The sequence below is a fragment of the Diuraphis noxia genome, unplaced genomic scaffold (genome assembly GCF_037042655.1).
Source record: "Diuraphis noxia isolate RWA-SAM2 unplaced genomic scaffold, SU_Dnox_SAM2 contig0001, whole genome shotgun sequence".
In the NCBI taxonomy this organism is placed as follows: Eukaryota; Metazoa; Arthropoda; class Insecta; order Hemiptera; family Aphididae; genus Diuraphis; species Diuraphis noxia.
Window position 1 is genome coordinate 65,733,040 of NW_028301711.1, and position 23,673 is coordinate 65,756,712.

The window sequence follows — 23,673 nt, forward strand, 5'->3', positions numbered from 1 at the left end:
AATGTATTATAAAACTACGTAATATAATATATAGACATATAGTCACAAAAAACATCAAATGATGACACAGAATTGAAAAAATAAAAATAAGTAAAAAAATGTATTTTAGGTTGAATTTTAACCATCTACGTAAATATTAACGAAACTGTATGGACTATAATATTCTAATTATTGCTTTTATAAAACTTTTTTCCAAGCCACGGCAACATAGGTAATTCGATGTATTATTAGAGATGACACGTAACTGAAAAACAGAGTGGTCTCCCATCTAAGAACTATAAACAAATCATATTTGCAAAAGCATTTTCCTTGTTATGTGTCACCCGCCAATAAATAATAATAATAAGATCATTGACCCTTCATTGTATATTATATTGATTGTAGTTTATTTTGTTAGATAAGATAAAATTAAAAATAGCAGTCCGTAATGACACGGTACGCGCCACGCGGCTTGACATATATATATAGGGGTACTGATACGGGTCGCGGGCGCGATAAAATATAACGCACACATACTAATGTAATTTTACTTTTCACACACTAACAAGTCATATCGCAAGGGTCTAATGTATTGCCTATACAACATTCCTTAGAATATGACTGACTAGAACCACCTTAAATAATATGTCTATTATCTATAGACTATGGTTTTTAATCTTTAATCATGTCTTTAATAAACAACTAGCCGAATCGAAATTATCACTGTAGTATAAAATCGAGAAAGCATAGCTGCAGTGTTTATTAAGGTTTTCATCTGAAGTGCGGGACGTTATGAAACGTTCTATTTAGAACGGTTCTAAATAGTGTTATCACTTATCACTAATTTTATCGTAGGTACTAGGTAGTAGTGGTAGCACAGAATAAAGTGGTAGTACGAATAATAATCAATTATCAAATCAACCAACGGTTTCTTGGTGTTCTTTCTCGTGTAGTTTGGTGTTCAGGATCTACCCATGACAAAATAGATAGGTATGTCAGCAACTTTTTGATACGCATCGTGTTCGCCAACCACTCCACCCCCCGTCTCTTAGCTGGTTCGCCTCTTCTCATTGGTGAATATAATATTCTAGGTCGTTTCATGTTATCACATGTTATCAATAAATATTAAATTCCGTATGGTCGGGTACTGGTAAATACTATTTAAAAAACTTACTTCAAAGGAATAGCATTTGGTTTTAATATTTTTCTACACTTTACTCCGGAAGACATGACATAACTATCATTTGCAAAATGCAAAGAACAAACAACCGCTAAATATAATTATTTAATGTTGAATAAATATGGAAGTCAAGTAGGATACTAAAGTAAATATTATTACTAAAAATTATTTGTTTTTACAAGAATTAAAATTTATGGATTTCCTATCTGCATCTGTTTGGCCATATTGGTGTATTTGTTTTTCCCAGCAATCCCTTAAAATTGGGTCTTTTGGGAATCGATGTAACATAATTTTAGGATTTTTCACCAAACTTTTTCTTTTGCTACCATTATCACATCCAAAAAACTCACAAATTGGCATTTTGTGTGTAAAAATGTAAATATTATATGTATATATATATATATATATATATATAGGAGTATTTTACTTATTCTATGTAAATCGTTTTATGCAGAATAAAATAAACACAATCAACTTATATAATCTAATATAAACAATTAACAACAAATAATTCGCAAATTGATTGTATTTGTTTATATTAAAATATCATAATACATTGATATCGACGAATAACATAAAAAGAAATTACGTCAGACGTCATACAAGAAAATGATAAAATGTAATTTGTCATAGTAAAAAGCTCGTATTATTCATAAATCATAATTATTATCTCGTCATGATTTTAATATTACAAAATTGTATTTTTGGCGGGTAATTTAACGGCCAATGAAATGAGGCGAACCACGACTATGGCTGGGAACTATATGGGACTATGGTGGGATGCGCTAACAGGACCAAAACTCGTATCGTTGCTGACATACCTATCTATTTTGTCATGGATCCACCCACAATTTATAAAAAAAATGAGTGCTAAACGAAAAAATACCTCAATATTGAGTTTTTTTTAAAAAAAAACCAAACCATCTACTAATACTTTAGAATCAAATAGTGACCCATCATCTTTACCACAAAGTGAGACTATAGAGTCACAAAACCTAATTTTGGTAAGTACCTACTGGCTACTCGAACACAAATTTTAAAATACTAATTTTCACTTAATATTTAGTAGGTACATTGTACATAGGTAAATTCAGAAATATAAGTATTACAATTACAAATATCTTTTTAAGTTATTTGTTTAGAAAATATGTGTAAAAACTTAATCAATAATCAACTGTCAAAAAGGCGTTTGTGAGTTTATGTTTTAAAAATTATCATTAACTATGACTAAGGTCCAAATCATCTATGATGGTAAGATTAGCATAGCTGCATGGGTTTTTAAAATATTTTATAAAATAAAAATTAACTAAGTAAATAAATAAGCTGCTTTGTAATGCAATTTAAGTATACCTATAGCTATTTTAATGCTTGCTTTTCAAAACTTTTGAAAATACCTAAAAAGTATTTTTAGTTTAGGTTGAATGGGTAATATAATAATTAATAAGTAATAAATAATATACTTTTTGCCAATAAATATTAAAATTCAATTCTTATTTCTTTATATCTAAACATTTTTAAATATTGGTGATAAAAATGTTAAAAATATAAGTATTAAATAATATTATTTTTTATGATTATATATAGATTATAGATATCTATAGTCTAAAGTATATTTTATGAATTTGTAGTAACTAAATATTTAAATATTTGATAACAATTAAAAATATGTTTTTTTTAATACTTATAATTTATAAACACTTATGAAGAAGTATAATAGTAGTTAAATATGTTATAATTATTGTATATGATATATGCTTGTTTTTTTGTAATATACTGTTCTAATGTTTTTCTTATTACCTTAATTTCAATTGAATCATTTGAATGATTTTATCTTAGTTATTTATTATTGCTAATTTCCTAATTGCTTATTAATCCTAATTTTTAGGAAAATGTTGAAGAAGTAAAAATTCAAAATAAAAATTCAAAAACACTGCTTAGTAAATGTGTTAGAAATGATGTATCATGTTATGTTGGAAAAACAGTAGTTGATACTTATTGACATTTAAACTCTTGTAGCTGTATATTTGGTGTATTCATATTAGTATCAAACACGAATACTTGAAATAAATTAACTTCATTGGCACTTAAGTTAAATTTAAAAAAATAAGAAGTTGAACTACCAATATTTTCGTCTTAAATTGTAATTTAAAGGTTATCATAAAATACATAAATTAGATGTGACATTTATTCTAGGTATCAATGTCAAATGATGAAAAACTTGACATTTTGGATCATTTATGGATACCTAATGTAAGCTACAACTTCCCAAAATCTGGTAAAAGAAATTTGAAATTTCAACACTGCTGGTTGTATGAATTCAAATGGTTGGCTTACTCTGACATTGAAGATGGTGCTTATTGTAAAATTTGTATTTTTTTTCCTTCTCCTAATATATGTGTAGGTAAGGGATCACACGAAGCTACTGGTCGCTTGGTTTTGGATAAATATGACCACTGGAAAAATGCTAAAGAAGATTTTAAAAAACATGAAAAAACCGACTATCACAAGTTTAATCAGTTACAAGAAAAAAATGTCCTATCTATAAAAGAAAAAAAAACCATATCTATAGATCTGCAGTTAAATGAAGCCAAAAAAAAAAGAAGTTTTGGAAAATCGTAAAAAAATACTTCCAATTATAAAAACTGTATTATTATGTGGGCGACAAGGACTGGCTTTGAGAGGGCATTTTGATCATGGTCTTAAATCTTTACAAACTAAAGTTGATTATTCAAATGAAGATGATAAAACACTAAATGAAGGTAATTTTCGTGCTCTTTTGAAGTTTAGAATTGATGCAGGTGATTGCGATTTGGAAAACCATCTAAATACTGCTTCCAAAAATGCTACTTACATTAGTCCTAGAGTACAGAATGAAATAATATCAAGTTGTAACAATATTATTCTAAAAAAATTAGTGGACCAAATTAATAATGCTGAATGTTTTGCTTTATTAGCAGACGAAACAATGGATGTATCTACAAAGGAACAACTTTCAATTTGTATAAGATATTTTGATGATGGTGAAAAAAAGATAAGAGAAGACTTTCTTCAATTTGTACAAGTTAATGATGTCAGTGGTAAAGGTCTTGCTGATACTATTTTAGAAAGTATCTCAAGTTTTGGTATAAACCCCAAATTTATGATCGGCCAAGGTTACGACGGAGCTGCTGCTATGAGCGGACAGTTTAAAGGTGTACAAACTAGAATTCGTGAAATTTATCCACTAGCTTATTACATCCATTGTAGCGCTCATTGCCTGAATTTGGTAATTTCTGATTCTTGTAATATCCCGGAAATTCGTAATACGATAGGTACCATACAATCAATTTGTAATTTTTTTGGATACCCAAAACGACTTGAGGTGCTTCAAAGATGTATTAAAGATTTGTTTCCTAGTTCTAAAGCTAGCAGGTTGAAACAAATGTGTCCAACGCGTTGGGTACAGCGCCACGATGCTGTTATTTTATATGAAGAGATGCAGCTCGCTGTAGTCAGTGTGTTAGAAATATCTAATAATTCAAGTACTGGATCTATTGAAGAATATTCTTGGATTTCTAGTAATATATCATCTCAGGCAGATCAATTATTATGTGCTATTAAAAAATTACAATTTCAAGTTTCTCTTTACGTTTTAACTAAAGTCCTATCTATTAGTGTTGGTTTGAGTCGTAGTTTGCAACTAGAAAATTCAGATTTAAAAACTACATTAGATGCTGCTTCATCTGTTGAGAATTTAATTGAACAACTTCGTATTAACAGTGAAAATGAATTTATGAAATTATTTGAAACTGTTAAGAAAACTTGTGAACAAATTGGTATTTCTGATTTTTCACTTCCAAAAAAATTAATCGCCAAAAAACTAGGAATAATGTTCCAGCTGAAAATGTTGAGCAGCATTTTTTACGGTCAATTTTTATACCATTTCTCGACACATTTTTGCTCCAGCTTCGTGAAAGACTCACATCACATAATACTATTCTAAAAAACTTTTCCTGTTTGATTCCTAAAACAAAAAACCCATCAAAAGAACAAGAAAAAAGTTTTATCGATCTTCATGAAACGTATTCATCTTTTATTAATAAAAGTAAATTAATGACTGCTGAAGAATTCAAATTATGGTATACATTTGTGGAACAAAATTAAATGAATCCAAAAAGTCCTATAGATGCTCTTATTACATGTGATAAAATATTATTTCCAACTATTTATTTATTGTTAAAAATATTAGTAACATTGCCCATTACTACATCATCTGCAGAAAGATCTTTCTCTACATTACGTCGCTTAAAAACATATCTCCGTAATACAATAAGTGAGTCGCGATTAAATGGGTTAGCGTTACTAAACATCCATACAGATATAAGTGTATTACCTGAAGAGGTTCTAAATCACTTGGTTAAATATTCTAATCGTAGATTAAATTTAAGACTGAATCTATAATTTATTATAAATAAATATAATTCATGAATATATTGTTCACTTATTTAATTATTTTGTTTATAGTATATAATATTTTAATATTTTATAAATACTAATTAATAATTATTATCTAATGTTTTATATCATTTTAAGAATTTAGATGATTAAATACATAAATAGGAATTTATTTTGAAAGAATTATTATGTGTTATATAATGTTGGTTATATTTATTAGTTTAGCAATATAGTGGGGGGTGTGGGGGGCGAAGCCCCCCACGAGTCACTGATCAACATATATTGAAAACCCTTACCGAACTAAAATCCTGCGTACGCCACTGACAATGTGCATTTTATTGGTTAAAGTAATTTACAAATTTTTCTCGAACTTCGAATGCAGCAGTTGATGATCTGCGATTTGTTGGTCTTGCTGAAGTAAGCCCGTGAATGTCATGTGGGGTTTCAATGTCGTTGACAACAGTTGTACTTTGTTTCATTTTAATAAAATTTTGCAAGCAACATGTGGCTTTCACTACATGTACGGTCGTTTGTACGTCACTTTCAATAGGTCTTAAAAAAATTCTTCATTTTTGTGTTAGTATACCAAACACATTTTCTACTACACGTCTTGCTCTACATGGCCTTGTATTAAATGTTCGTTTTCTTTCATCATGAAGGACTGCCGATCTCGGAAAAGGACGCAAGAGATAAGTTTGCAATCCAAAACCCTCATCGCCTATTAATACATGTGGAACTAATTCAGTCGTACCAGGTAGTGCCTTAGGAGGTAACAAAGATTTCCCTTTTATGTATTCATTATAAAATAATAAATTTTCAAATATACCACTATCACTGTGGCGCCCGTAACTGCCAATATCTACCATGATAAATTTATAAAATGGATCCACAATTGCGAGGAGTACAATAGAAAAAAACTGTTTGTAGCAAAAGAAATCTGATCCACTATTAGGAGGACACTTTATAGATATATGTTTGCGGTCGATGCTGCCTACACAATTTGGAAAATTCCATACTTCTATGTAACCGATCTCGGAGTTTCTCCAAGTTTCTTCCGTAGGTTTATGCATATATGTGGGTTGTAAGACATTCCAAATTTCTGTACAGACTTCCTTCACTATTATGCCTACAGTTGTACGTCCGACACGAAATGAAAATCCTATAGTCTGATAGGAGTCACCTGAGGCCAAGTACCTAAAAAAAATTACTTTATATCTAACACCGTTTTATATTAAATCATTATTTTACGCGTGCATTTTTACTATTGATTATCGTAAAATCAATTTATTCATCACTACATTCAGATTCTTAAATAATTAAAAATTATATTGTTTTATTACCAGACGAAATTATAAAAAAAAAATGGAAAAGCCAAAGAGACAACTATTTACGATACAAAAAATACATAAAAGGTACAACAGGACAAGCCTCTAGAAAGTATCAAAATTGGCCGTGGGCAAGTCAGTTACAATTTTTAGACAAAACTTTAGCTCCAAGACAAACGACATCCAATATTGCAACTGACATTCCATTAGAGATACAGACACAAGAATTAACATCTCCTTCACAGATAACTTCTCCACAGGCATCAACATCATTTTTAGATGTCGAAGAATCGGATGATCCAGAATTACACTCGCGTACTGATTCTACATTACTAGCACCGAAGAAAATCAAAACAAATAGTAAAGAACCTAACGATCAGCATGTTGGTGTAAACAAAGTCATTAGTTATCTGGAGAATAAAAAGAAACCTACACATGATAGTGTCGACCACTTATTTCTCAGTTATGCAGGAACCTTCAAAAAGTTTTCAGAGAGAAATCAAATACAGATTAAACTAGAACTTGCTAAATTATTCGGTGACATGGAATTAAAAGAACTAGATGAACGCGGCCCTTCAAGTTCACTTTCCATGCATTCTTCAATCAGCAATTATTCAACCGACTGTGATTTTCTTCAACCAAAATCAAATGCATTTAAAAACGTAATGTCATCATCAGAAAACTGTTCTAAAGGGTATACTTATGATGAGTACAACTACCAACACTTATAATTTATAGCTATTAATTTAAAGTATAATAAACAATAATTTGGTTAATTAAAAATGTAATTTGTTTATTTTTTCATTTTTTTATGTATTTTTAATTGCATACCTGAGACAAATTGCAAGTCTTTCTCTTGCGGATATTGGTTTCCTCCAGTTTGTAGTTATTTTTTCAATACTTGGTAAAATCAGTTGGTACAATTCTTCAAAACTATCCTGGGACATCCAGAAGTACAAATAAAAACGGTCTTCATGTGACTCCAGTTCACGACATAAACGGTGGTATTCGCCATAATTTTCTCTTTTTTTATTTATTTCATGAACCCAAATTCGCTTCCTCTTTTGTTGACTTCCAGCTATTGCATATGAAAGTAAAAGTTCTTCTTCGTCTGAACTACTGAACATATTTTTAATGTAAACTATACCGTCTATAACTATACGTCTATACCTTGCAAACGTACTAACAACACTGCTATAAATTATAATATCAACTACTATCAACCTATCAAACTACCTATTTTAACGCGACGCTTTGGTTTCTGTCTGACGTATGTAACGTCAGCGGTAGCGTTAATAACGCGACGTGAATAACGCGCTCTGTTTGACAAGGCCTTAAATGTATGAGTAGAAACTGTAGGTTCAACTGCCGTAATTGCGTTGTATAAAACTTCTTGCAATTTAAGTTTTGTTCTTATTTTTTGTGCTCTTGGTAGAGATTTTAAATCCGGTAGTAGGCTTTTTAAGAACATTAAGTCTTCATCGCATTTATCTTCATTTTCCAATAATTTAATTTTTTTTGCCTTTAAGTCTAACAATTCTTGTCTAAAATTTTTCATCGCTGCCTTACGGGTTTTTTGCGTATTGTTATTGGTTGGATTTGTTATGACGTTATTATCTGGTCGAATACTTGCACCAACACCCGAAACTGTTTCTCCACCACTATTTTCATCGACGTCAAATTGAGAAAAATTGTCAGTGGCATCAATTGATTCTACTTCGACAGAATCATTTTCGTAAGTCGTACTCATTGCTGAATTAAATGTTAAATTTGTAACTCTAGGGCGAGTTTGCATCGCGTCTTTCAAATAGCTTAAACATGTGAATAGTGGCCAAGAGGAAGACGTAACGTCATCAGCACCGTCACCCAAACGTCCAGGAGGATTCTTCTTAAGTTCTACTCGATAATAATCCCTCATATTTTTCCATTTATTTTTTAATAAATCAACTGAAATGTATTCATATAAATAGCATAAATTCCAGAATATCATATTTTATAGTAAGAATTATTTCTACTAATATACTACAATAAAATTACTAGGTATTATATATTACCTAAATTGTACCTTAGTAAATTTCAGTTAGTATAAATATTTTTTGAACATAAGTTGCAATCGGTTATGTTCAATTAAACTAAATTATTTAATAAGATTTCGACCAACTTAGAACTTAATTTTTATTTTAAATAATTATGTATAAAACTATTATATGACTATATATAAATTATGTATACAGCAGTATACGGCTTTATATTTTTTGCTATTAATATTAATATTTTATTATTATTATAGATATTTATCAACCGGGTGCAGCTTTAGAAGCTTGGCTTTTACTTTTCGCATGGGTAAAACAAGTGTTGCAAGAATCGTGATAGAAACGTGTAATGCAATTTGGAATATATTATCTAAAGTTTATATACCCGTACCCACTAATGAAATGTGGAAAACAAATGCAAAAGTTTTTATAATAAATGGAACTTTCCCAATTGTCTTGGCAGTATCGATGGAAAACATGTACGAATCGATCAACCTGAACATTCCGGCTCAATGTACTATAATTATAAACATTTTTTATCTATAAATTTATTTGCAATTTCTGATGCCAACTACAAATTTATATTAGTCGATATTGGAGCATATGGTAGAGAGAGTGATGGTGGAGTTTTGAAAAATTCAGTATTTTTCAATAAATTACAAAAAAAAGAACTTTCTATACCAGATTATATAGAACTGCCCAATACTAACATTATAGCGCCATATAAATTTATAGGAGTCGAAGCGTTCCCACTTTTAACTAATATACTAAGGCCGTATATCCCGGAAAGCAACTTATAAATGATAAAAAAAAAAGGCATTCAACTATAGGCTTTCACGAGCCAGGCGCACTGTTGAAAATGCATTTGGGATTTTATCCTCAAAATGGAGAATATTGAATAAGGCAATAGAAACTTATGTTGAACATGCCATCGTTGTAACAAAAGCCATATGTGTATTGCACAATATAGTTTTGACATATGATCAGCAGAGCAGCCAAGTTGATAACTTGGAAGGAAATACGTCAGGATTTTGTAATATTGGAGGAAGACAAAATAATAGATTTGGTAGGGCAGCAAGAGATTCCAGAGAAATTTTTACCGAATATTTCAGTAGTGAGGCTGGATCAGTTCCATGACAAATGGACTGTATATAAATTAGATTATTTATTTAATCATTATGTATAATATTATAAGTATTATTAAGATTTTTATTATTTTTAACCCTACTTTTTATATTAATATTGAAGTTATATTATATTAATTCTAATTTCTAAAATACAAATAAACTAGGGAAAAAATATTGATGTTTTCGTGTAAATTTTAAACTATTTATTTTAAATGTTAAAATATTATGTTCATCGATATTAAAATATACAAACAATGATGTGTAATTTTATTTGTATCTTATCGATCTATTTTATGATAATTTACTGTTACAAAATTATTAACAAACAAATCAGCACTACAAAAAAAAAAAAAAAAAAAAAAAAAAATGAAACACTAAGATAAGATGAAAAACATATTATTATTTTCTATAAAATATCTAGACACAAAACAAAATATACACGGTTAGACTACAAAAAAAAAATAAAAACACGAACGCCCACTATCGCTGTCGTTGGTATTTTACTATTTTGTTATCCCTCAACGAGACATATTAAAAATAAGTCTATAAATAGTTTACGTAATACTATTACTAGATAATATTGCTGCTACTATTACTATTACTATTTAATATGCTAGTACGATATTCCAAATGCGATAAGATAACAAAATAAATACAAATATAATATGTTGACTGCAGTGTGTAAAAAATGATTCTTTTTAAATTATATTCTATTGATTCTTGTTAGTAATAATAATTAATAATACGTCGATATTTAAAATGGTTTATTATGCATTTAAAAATGTGTGAAACTGTGAATGTATGTTAGGTAGATACTTAAGTAATCATACTCTAATAATAAATCAAATCAAAAGTATTTAGCAACTGGAGAATCATTCAGATCGTTAGTTTTTTCATTCGAAATTTCACACAGCTACAATTTTGGTTCCAGACTCTTGAGTAACAATAGCTATTATAAAATTGAATGACAATAAGTCTGTGGACAAGACGGTGCGAAAATAGCTATTGTACAGTCTATAAGTATAGGACCGATCAAATCATATCGTTTGTCTGGTGTCACCACAGAATAGATTAAATTGAATAGATATTTAATTTTCTTTTATATATTTTGTTGGACTTATTAGTAGATAACTACTATTTTAATTAACTTACTTTCAACATTTAAATCTTTTGAGATATTGGACCAACATCTTTGGATAGTAGTCCTATTTCCGTGGCCTTTGTGTTTCGGATTCCAGATAGGTTCCTGGAGAAACACAGCGGATGCAATTTGTTCTGCTAGAACCGTCACTTATGACATCTTGATCGCGATTAATCGCAGAATATCAAACTATTTTGATATTAAGCGTTTCACCCAAAACGCAAAACGCATCATGCGTTAGATGGGGCCATTCTTATCTATTTTTCATAGTTTTGATAAAATCGCTAAAACGCTTAAAATGCTATCGCAAACGCAAAAACGCAAATCGCTCCTAGTGGGTCCGCAGCTTAAGTAACCTATAAACTAATTAGTTGATAGGTCTATGTAAGTGACTATGCAATGTAGTCACATGAATTGACTGACAGTGTTAGTGCCATCTAGCGTTGACTTCTATATGTTTTACTAAATCGTGCTAAAAACAGTAATTTTTTTTTTGGGTATCTCAAATCTCAATTATTCACTGGCTTTTTCACTTTACTTCTTTGCACATTGTCAACCATTTACTATTCTATGGACTACAATGTTGTCGTTGTTTAATTTTAATACTTACTATTACACTAGGTACATATTTACAACACATTTTTATAGTAGGTAAATCGAGCAAATAAATTCCTAATATATTTAATATACACTGAAATACAAGTTATAAGTTATAAGTGCAATAGTAATTATTAAACATTTTGATAAATAATTTAAATATAATATACACTGTGAAATATATAGTCAATCTATAACCATTGACTTTATAATATAAAATATATAGTCAATCTATAACCATTGATTTTATAATATAAAATATATTATAAAATCAATGCTATAACTCAATAATACAATTTAAATTAATTAATTAAATAGGTACCAAGTAGCTAGTCATGAGAACAGTTTAAGCTAAATTATAATCAACTAATCAAGGTTTATTTTATAATATTTTGATAATTAAAAATTAAAAAATTATTTAGGCCAATAAAAAAATCTTGGTGTACATTCCGAGCAGAAAATAAGCATTATAAATAATAATAATATACTATAGTTTATAAATATAAATGACCGCTAGATCGCGTTAAGAGGTAGTCAATTGATGTAAGCAATTTCTCTTGCCACTATTTTTCGGTCGACGCGCAACCATTCTATCTAAAGCCGTGATGTGCACCATTATAATAAATTGAAAGTATATTATGTTAAATAAAATGTCGAATAGAACAATATTAAAAATATTATGGAGGTACGTGACAAAAGTTAAATAATTAAATTTGAATATTCAAATTAAAAAAGGCACGAAAATTTGAATGATTGATAAACAAAAAATGATCAGTGATAACCGTTGAAACACATTGGACCATAATACTACCACCCTGGTTTCTTGGGTGCTCTCTCGGCTCGCGAATATTTGTTTAATGGCCTATCCTCTGTATATTATATATGGATCGTTCTATCACAGAATAGATTAAATGGTTAAAATTAAATGGTTCTACCATACACACGGTCTTAGAAGATACCAGCATACATCATACCATGGTAGGTTATAGCTTTTTTTTTTATCATGCATCGTATATAAGGTTTTCTTGATACTATTAATTATTAAATACATTCAACTATTAAGTTAATACTTTAATAAGTCTATGATTAATTCAGCAAAGAAGTAGAGAACACACTATCATAAATTTAAGTTTGAGGAGCGTCGTCGACTCGTCGTGTGATGGTCCACCGCAAGGCACAAAGACAGTACCATGTGTCCGTTTATTAGTGAAGATGGAGTAATTTTGGTTGGAGGGCGGTCTTGGGAAATCCGATATTGCTGAGAGCCAAAAGCACCCAATAGTATTACCTTCAAGGCACAAAGTAACAAGACTAATATTTGAGGAGCAACATAGAGCCATGCATCACTGTGGTCCACAGGCTCTCTTGGCCGCTGTCCGGCAACGTTATTGGCCACTACGAGGTAGAGTAATGGCACGGTCGGTGACATTTCGCTGCTTCACCTGTATTCGCTCAAGGCCACAATTCGAGAACCCAGTAATGGCACCCCTGCCTAAGAATCGCGTGCAATTTTCAAGACCATTCACAATAACAGGTGTTGATTTCGCAGGACCCCTACTCATCCGAAGTGGCATACGTAGAATAACAGCAATAAAAACTTGGATAGTAGTATTTGTATGTTTTGCAACCAGAGCAATTCATCTAGAGGCGGTAGTTTGGCTCACAAGCGACGCATTCATGGCATCATTGCGACGCTTCATGTCCAGACGTGGGAAATGTAAGAAGATATTTAGTGATAACGGAACAAACTTCGTAGGAGCACAAAAAGAGTTATCCAACTACATGAAGAACACTGAAGATCTCATGGCACGGGAAGGAGTAGAATGGCATTTCAATCCACCATCCGCCCCTCATTTCGGTGGTTTATGGGAAAGCGCCGTAAAGAGCGTAAAAACTCATTTAGTTCGTGTCGTCAAGGATACCCGGCTCAATCTCGAAGAGCTACAAACTCTACTATGCCAAGTCGAAGCATGTGTCAATTCTCGACCTATGACTCCATTGAATAGTGACCCATGTGAACCAAATGCCCTGACACCAGCCCACTTCCTAATGGGTGGTCCGTTACTATTGCCAGCCGAACCCGAGATACCACAAAATGAAGTAGCGCACTTGAAGCGTTGGAAATTTGTACAAGGCCTAATGCAGATGTTTTGGAGAAGATGGTATAGCGAGTATTTGCCGCAGCTTCAAGTCAGAGGACGGTGGTTGACCTCAAAAAGGGAAATCTCCATAAATGACGTGGTAATAATAAAAGAAGATTGTACTCAACCGACCAAATGGAAGTTGGGAAGAATAATCAAGGTACATCCAGGAGGCGATTTGTGTAGTGACCCTACGTACCATGACTGGAGCTGAAATGCAAAGACCTGTCGGTAAATTGTGTCGGCTCCCACTAGAACAAGAAGTTGAAACTTTATAATTTTCAACGGGGGGAGGATGTCGCCGCCGTATCACTATATATCTCGCCACCGACCGGCACACACACACACTCACACGCACATTACTGTTTTATGTATATTGTTTTATTTTCGTTTTAATTGTTATGTGAATTATATAATAGTAAGATTACGTATGAGGAAGCGCAATCAGCCGCGCCAAACCACAACGAAAAATAACACAGCCTCCGCATTTTTATGTCTTCCCGTCCGTCCTCGTCGTCTGTATAATATTATAATAATTTTAGTCTCTTCTCCAGCATTAACAAAACAACGCCTCTTACGTGCGCTAATCGGACAATTTTTATTGTTTTAAATTGTATTTTGTGTGCGCTAATCGCCACTTATACTTCCAAATAGTGAGCGCGAATCGCCACTGTGTTTTTTAGAAGTATATCGCCACTGTATCATATTACTATATTATATCGTGTGTACAAATCTCCATTGATTTATAGTGTTTTATTATATTTTGGGGGCACTAATTGTCCCTAAGTCTGTTATTTTTTATTAATTATTGTTACTTATATATTGTGAGCGCTAATCGCTCGCCGCATCTATTGTTTTATATATATTTTGTATACTTGTCACAAATTGGCGTATTTATTTAATTTATTTTTCGTGTATTATATTTTTCAATTATTTTGTGTTTGTGTATTGCTATGTACTGACGTCCCGCTGAGACATCTAAACACGCATATACACGTAGATATGTATAAGTGACCCTGGGGCGTATGATTTCGCCAACCAATTCTATTGTGTAGGACCTCAATAGTTATATCGAAGGCCAAACTTCTAGCCTTTCCAAAATATTACCATAATTGGAATTAAATATACGAAATATTAAATATGAAATCGTAGTCTTGGCAGGCGTATCTAGAGATATGATTAATGTCGTCGGGTTATTGAGATTACGTATCGCGAATAACCAGGATGTGGCCGACCGGTCGCATGGGCGTGGGAAGCTGCGATATTAAAATAATACACGCGTACGCTTTTGCACGACTCGGCCATGGACACATACGTATCTTATCGATAGGAGAGGAAATGCAGAGAGTAGGACTATCTGGACTATATAGGAGAGCCCCGATTAGACCCAATTCAGACGTGAGCCACCAGAGTCAGAACAAGCACCTTCACGCCAGACACCAGTCCAATTTAATTATTCGGACTTAGAATATTTTGCAACCAAATCATTTTGTGCAGTAAAAGTGTTTTATTTACATAGTAATCAAATAAATATCTAATAAATTAATCACAAATTAAGTTGTTATACTTATTACACCCAATCCATCTACCTCAACACCAGTCGTTTGTCCTCATGTATGCTGGGACGCTACAGTATGTGCAATTATTTATATAGGCTTTTAGGTAGCTGCAGCTGGCCAGCCGAGCGCCAACAAATTGTGAGTAATTTTATATTATTGTTTTTATTTATTTATTAATTATTCTACTGAGCCAAAGGAGCTATAATATTTCATTTATATCATTAATAATGATTCATTATTATATTATATCCGTAGTGCCAGAAGGGCCGTAGATTTTGTATATTATTCTGTTGGGTCAGAAGGGCCATATGTTATTATATCTTTTTATACCTTTTCTGTTGCTGTGATTTTTATATTATATTGTGGATTTTAAATTATTTGTATATTACAGCAACTTAGTTACCAAAACCTGTGTTACCCTTTATTTTAGTTTTAAGTCTACTCACCACACATACGTACACACCTACACACACCACCACACACTAGCACTCTTTAGTTTTGATCGGCGATCCCGTCCACTTCTATTGAGTCGCTATACAGACATATACACACATACACAGGTCGGTCGGTGTGTGAGAGTAGCGCGCGAAGTAGTCCGGGCGCACGGCTTATTATTGTTCGTTCCCGGCCCGTACAAATGCGAAACCTAAAACTCAAAACTCTTTAAAAACGTTGATCAAGGTTGAAAAGTGGATCCGTTGGGTGACAAAGTAAAAAATGTAGATTCACTATTGTCCAGTTATGTAGCAGCTTACGATATGCCTTGTGCCGGTATGGATCATTTAACTCCAGTTTTGACCCGTTGCTTCCCGGATTCTAAAATAACGCAAACACTTTCGTTAAAGCGTACTAAAACAAAGTGTATCGTCAAGAATGTTATTGCTGTCCACAAAAAATAAAATCTTACTAAAAAACTTCAATGTACTACATTTTCTATTCTAATGGATGAATCAACAGACATTTCTAGTGTAAAAACCACTTGTATAATGGTTCGGTTTTATGACGTAAAAGCTCTGGCATTGTTAGTAATTTCTGGGAACTTTGCCAAATTTTTAGTCAACATGATGTTCAAGGAGCCGAAGCAGGAGTTATTGATGAACAATTATTTAATGTGGTAATTCGAAAATTCCAGAAAAGAAATATAAATATAGAAAATATTGTTGGTTTTGGATCTGATGGTTGCAGTACCATGATGGGTAAACATAACTCTGTAGCCTCACGATTTTTAGTTTTATGTCCAAATATTTTCATAATGAAATGTTTTTGCCACTCCTTGCTCTAATCTAACGTTATCGGAAATTCAGCATTGTTTATTCTACTGAAGAGTGAATTTGATTTTTCATTGTTAGAAATTGATTGTAAACTTTCTCTGATGCGATTTGCTAGTGTTGAAGATATATGTTGTGCACTAGCTTTAACATTTAACCTATGTGTTAGTTTTTTACTTCTTCGTCGTTGTTATATCTAAATCTACATTTTAATGCCGTATGTTTAGTTTTTTTGCAAATTTGACAAGCGCCCCTCTGAAAGCATTTATCAGCCGTGTGAAATGGTTTTTCGCATATTTGACATACTATATTCTCCCTTATGTTGATATTTTTTTCTATGTTAGTATTATCTACGGTTTACATTTTACGATAGTATATATGCAACAGCGAAAGCTACTATTACCTAATCAAATAGATATATTGTATTACTAACAACATATGTCTTTTTGTTGTATTTACACAATGGTGCTATATTCCCATTTAAAATGACCGTTGTTAAATGAGATCGCATTCGGGATCTATTTAGTATACGATAAATTTCAGGACATGTATCTGTAAATTTTGTTTGCCCTTTTTATATTTTTTTCCATATTGATCGCATTACTATCAAAGTGCATTGCTCATGTAGCCATCCTTTACTTCATTATTATTATTATTAGTATTATATTCTTCGAGTTGACAACTACGCGCAATTTTCATCGAACCGTCAATACTCATAAGATGAGTGATTTTGAAACGATCAACTGCCATTGACAAACGGAATTTGTGTTAAACAAAAACCACCTAGCGTGCCCCGTAAATACCGGCGTATCCGAATCGGAATTGGTATAGGTATTATCGCCGGACTAACGCGCGACACGTTCCGTACGCACATTCGTTTATATCGGCCACTAACGTTCAGTGAGCTTCGACGCATCGCAGGTGTTTTATACCCAATAATGGATGACAACAAACCCCAAACAAAACAGTGGACCCCGAATCCCGATTGAAAAGGCACTGACACCCCACGTACAGCCAGGTCGTCAAAAGACCAACCGCCGGGGCCATGCAAATATTGTGGGGAACATCATTGGCACAGCGAGTGCCCACACAAGCCGTCCACATCGGATAACGGCCGGTTAGTCGACGAGGACTAGTCCCCCCACATCAACTCAGCACCAACTCCCCACTCAACATTACCTACTATCGGTAGTACATACGGGAAAAATAGACGTAATCGAAAAGTGCCAATTTTTTCCATCACCTCACCTAGCAACACCCGTTCACAGTCCTTGTAGGACACGACTTTCTTGTCGACAATGAAGTTTCTTAGGATTACGCCGCATGCACAATTCGCATGAATAGGCAAATTCGTATGTCAACATGCTGGGAAGGGAAATCACAACCAACCGCCACTAGTCTCGACTTATCACAATTAGAATTTGGTAACGACACCAAAATGCGCGCGAAACTAACTGAGATATTGAATAAATACGCGGTAGTGTTCAGTGACAAAGTAGGTCCTAGAAAATTAATTGAACACGAAATTTTGCTTAAAGACCCGACTCTAATGGCACTCAAACCATACCCGTACCCACAACAAAAGCAAACCGCTATCCACGACATGGTGCGCGACATGGAATCTCAGGGCTTCATAAAACCAAGCACCTCACCGTGGGCCGCACCAGTAGTATTGGCAAAGTAAAAAGACGGAAAATTTCGTCTCTGTGTCGACTACAGGTGGCTAAACGACGTAACGGAATCCGACGCGTACCCTATTCCAGATTTCAACAAAATGATTAGGCAAATGCAGGGCGAGAACATTTTCAGCATTTTCAACCTTAGGTCAGGGTATTGGTAAGTGGCATTACACGAAAATGCGCGAAAATACACGGCTTTCCGAACACGTAGATGTCTATTTCAGTTTAGATTCCTTGATCCAAAAAAGGTTAGGGACGTACGTACATTTTTGGGCGTGTGATACTGGTACACAGAGCCGGTTGCCCGGGGCGTTACTTTTTTAGGGGTGCTTTTAATATATGAATATTTTATAAATTTTAGCGTAATATTTATTCAAATTGACAATAATATAGCTAAATGACTAAATTATCTATGACGGAATATTCTGTTATGTATTTTTTTTTTATAGATTTGACTCCACTTTCCAGTTTTTATTATAATTTTACAAATAATTAAAATATAATATACAATGATATATGTATAATCATTAACTCGGGAAAACCAAAAAAGTATGTGTTACAGCCGATACGTCTATAAATTGTATCCAGGCATATAAGTTTTGCAATCCTTTATCTATCCATAAATATAAGAATTTTAAACAAAATATGTAGGTAAGTATAAAAAGTATTAAATGTATTATGGAGAATTTGATTAAGGGTTTATTTCAAAAAATTGACCGGAGCGTCAAAATACATTGGACCAGCCCTGCTGGCACAACCAGTTCGTAGACAATTACGTGGATACCATAGCACCTCTCACTAATTTATTAAAACATGGGGTACGTTGGAAATGGACAGATGTAGAACAACGCGCGTTCAAATCAATAAAAAAACGCGATAGTCACATCATCAAAATTGTCACCACCCGATTAAAGCAAACCGTTTTGTCTAAACCGATACAAGCGAAATAGAAGCCGGTGCGGTACTTTTCCAACGGGGTGACAGACCGGAGAAAAGACGCATAGTGTCCTACGCAAGCAAAAAGTTTAGAGAAACGTAAACAAGGTACGCCACGGTTAAAAGCGAATACCTAGCAAGGGCGTATTTGAGTTGAGACCATGGGGGGGCGAAACTAATTTTTCTTCTATGCAAACTAAAAATTAATTTACAGTCGATTACCTATAGCTTTGTAATTTGTTCCTGTTAATCATTCGCGTTTCGCGTAAATAAATAAAAATAAAAGTAATAAAGTATCAAATTGAATTGAATTAAATATTTATTTAACATTATATATATAAATACAAAATATATACCAACATAAGGTTGATAGTCAAATACTTAAATAACAAAATCTATATTTCTCTTTTTCATTTTAGAAAATTTTTCGATTATATCATCAATGGATATGATAATATGCCTGTGAACATGCAGCAAAGCCAAACCCGTTAATCGATTTTGGCCTATTCTCGATCTTAACCAAGTTTTCAATCTACAAAAATATGTTTTAGGCCAATATTAGCAAGTAATAGAAAAATGGAAACAAATATGCATGCATTTATTGCATTAGTGCACAAAATAGTAAAACAATTAAAGAACTCTAATAAATATTCAAATAAGCAAAAAAAAAAAAAAAATAAGCAATAATACATACATGCATACATGCAAAATTAATTTAAAAAAATTAATTAATTAATTAAATTAAATAGGTGGTAAAAATGAAAAATGTCCCTTTCTGCTTTATTAATTGATTCTATATCCAAAATTTGTTTCCCTTGAAAAGTTTAAACATAAGTCTGCGGATGTCTATAAAGTGTAAAATGTTAAGCATTTTCTTAAATTACCTTCGTAAAGTGGAAAACGACCTTTCAGCAGAAGCAACACTAACAGGCAAGCAAGAAATAATGAAAAGCAATTCTCTAATAGTAGGATATACAACTTCACTACACGCCTAAGCACTAGTGATAACATCAGTATGAATTTCACCACCTTAAACAAAAATAAATTCAATAAATATTATTTATAAAATTAAAAGCCAACTTGTACATTTTACCTTCATTTTGGATTCTTGTCCATTTTAATTTCCACAAATCAATTTCAGTTTTTAACTCTATCTCTTCTATATTCATCCATTTTGCATCATCAAATTTAAAATGGTTTATGATATTTTGTACAATTTTTGTAATTTCTTCATTAGTTGTGTTGACTATGTTTTTTGGAATAAGTTTAGATAAAAATATAAATGCTTGATTTTTTGCACAGTAGAAACGTGCCTTCATATCACTTAATATATTTTCAACTAGTGGTATATACACAGATACTCTATAGTAATCTTCTATTGAATCAACAGCGTGATTAGCTCTTTTAGTCTGATGGCTTGTTAATCGTGGCAACTTTTCTTCAATGTCCAGGTCTAACATCATTTTTTTTATTTCAATATATAGTTCATGGAAGCCAGTCGTAGCATTTTTTCTCTTCTTTTCAAGACTTAAAATTACATTTGAGATAATTTCATTTGCTTTACAAATATCTTGCCACTTACTCTGAAGTAGCTTACTCACCATTGTTGTCACACATAGAAAACTTGATAAAGAAAATATTCCAACAACAAATTCACATTTACATAGTGATGTCAATAACATTTTTGCCTTTGAGGATGAGTTGTGTTCTTGCCAATTGGAAATTAATGTTAGAGCTTTTATAATATAGGGAAAAATGACTTAAACAGCATAACACTATCGTGACGTTCAACCCATCTTGTTTCGCACAAGCTTATTAAACGTGGATTTCCATTTAAAATTTTCTTCAAAACAAAATTTCGTTTAGATGACATATTAAAAAATAATATAACTTCCATCATTACTCCAACACAGTTTCTTATTGTTTGTATAGATGATGACTTTGATATTGCAAAATTCAATGCGTGGTTAGAACACGGACAATGAATGGCATTTGGAGCATGTGATTGTATTTTTGTGACAGCTCCTCGTACTGTAGAAACCATGACACTACATCCGTCAGTGCCTATGCCAACACAGTTAGTAAGATTAAGTGAAAAACTTTTTAACATATTAAGTACAATTTCACCTAATATATCACCAGTTAATTTAGGTTCAAATGTAATAGGGTCTTTTTCCATTAAATCCTCGTCTTCAATTTCTGTTTCATTATAAATATTATGACAATTAATGAAACAAATAAAATTTTCTTTTATCATACCGTTGTAAGTATATCTTAATACTAAACTCATTTGTGAAACATGAACTATGTCAGTTGTTTCATCGAAAATTATACTATAATATTTACTCTCTTGAACTTCTTTGAGAATTTGTTCAGTTATATAAGCTTTACAGCATTCGATAATATCATTTTGTATTATAGGGCTTATATAAGTAGCTTTGGAATGAGTCGACATTAAATGATTTTCTAGATTGGAATCCCCACATAAAATTCTAAATTTTAAAGTCTCTCGAAAATTACCTTTATTAACAGTAGATTCTGTTGTCGATACTGAATCATTTACTTTTTGAAAAAAATCACCAGAATCATGGTGACCTCTTAGTGGTATATTTTGTCTCCCAAGAAAAATTATAGTTTCAATAATCGGTTTCAATCTATTACGGTTTTCATTAATTTGGTTTATTCTTTCTGTATTCATAATATTTATTATATCTTTATCTGGATTTTGATATCTATGTTTAAAGTCTTCTGCAATTAATAGACATTCAATATGATATTGCAATTTGCAATGTACTTCTAAATCACCATCTTTCCCCCACAACTTTGCATACTTTTTTAAAGGTTCATTGACAAATTTTTTTAACGGTGTAGCCCTATCTTTTCCACCTTTATCAGAAAATAACACGCAATATTTACAAAACAATTCGTTCTTATTTTCAGAATAAGTAAGCCACTTATGTTTTTCAAAATGCAATCGTTTTAGGAATCTCTTTTCTTCTTTATTTTTTTTATGTGTACCGAAAGTGGGTAGACAAAATGATCACTAGGAATATAACTCTAACAATTTATATTTCATAGTATCAGTAATTTTATTTGAATTTTTTGGTACAAAGTAACCAATGTCGGTAGTAAATTCATTACACACATTCATTGATGTACTTACAATAGGTGGTTGACTATTCTGATCTTTAATTGCTTGCAGACACTGAGGTAGAACTGGAGAATTTGATAATTTTTCGATATCGACATTTGATTTACTCGTATTCGGAGAAATATCATTAGTAATTTCATTTTTCGGGCGTTTGTCCAGCCATTTTGATAATAAACTTTGTGTAGCATTGCGTTTACTCATATTAACATTAATAGTTAAGTTTTTATTAAAATGAAATACAATATATAAATTCAAAACAAAATGCAAAATACAATAAAGTTTTGTAATAAATAATAATACAATTTACATTAGTACATTAGTCATTAATCATTATCAATAACTACTATATCACGGTAATACCACAGAATAATTTCTGTGGTAATACGGTTCTGTAGCACGATTAAAGATAGTACTATCTTTAATCGTGTGGCGTTAGAGGAGGTATACCGTCTCAACTCTAACGACCAACGTGTCTGACAAAATCAGTAGGTTAAAGAAATCAACAGGACAAGTTTAAATAATTAAATTTTATTGCACGGCAAAAAAAAAAGTACTACATAGAAAAATGATTATCCACGTGAGTCGTAACGATAGCCGCGGGTCGGTGAGAGCACGGATTTGAGGGAACGACGGTTACGAAAAGAGTAACTCGACACGGCGAGCGATGATGGCTTCGAGCCCGTAACGGCGAAAAAGCTATCGCGCGCGGCGGGAGAAAAAGTGTACGAAAAGTCGTCGCGGGCGACGTAACAAAGAGAATAAATATACAAATACAATAAGTTAAAATAATTCACACAGTGAATAATACAAGGAACATAGCAAAAAATACAATAATAAAAACGTTTACAATGTGATACATAAATACAAAGTTAGGAACAAAATGGTAACGACAATAATAAAACGAACGCGCTAGCGTAAGTGGTGATAACACGTCGTAATCACCACAATCGTGCTCTGTTGTAATACCACAGATTATATAAAACCAGATGGTGCACTCCCTATTCGGCCCATGTAATTCTCAAAAATGCGAAAAATCAAAACCTACCTCAAATCAGTGTCACCACGGATAGGGAAAATAAGGCTTTATAAGAAATTATTGTTTATTAACTACACATCACTGACT

At 32.1% G+C, this 23,673-nt stretch overlaps 1 protein-coding gene and 2 pseudogenes across 1 annotated transcript; 1 reads left to right on the forward strand and 2 right to left on the reverse strand.

Annotated features, from left to right (window-relative positions):
* Positions 1-8,137: 8,137 nt before the first annotated feature.
* Positions 8,138-11,378, reverse strand: LOC149061339 (uncharacterized; annotated as a pseudogene).
* Positions 11,379-13,154: 1,776 nt separating this feature from the next.
* Positions 13,155-14,171, forward strand: LOC107170527 (uncharacterized). The gene has a single exon (XM_015520663.2). The coding sequence runs from the start codon at positions 13,155-13,157 to the stop codon at positions 14,169-14,171; it is 1,017 nt and encodes a 338-aa protein (XP_015376149.1).
* Positions 14,172-19,780: 5,609 nt separating this feature from the next.
* LOC107170526 (52 kDa repressor of the inhibitor of the protein kinase-like) lies at positions 19,781-22,751 on the reverse strand (annotated as a pseudogene).
* Positions 22,752-23,673: the final 922 nt, after the last annotated feature.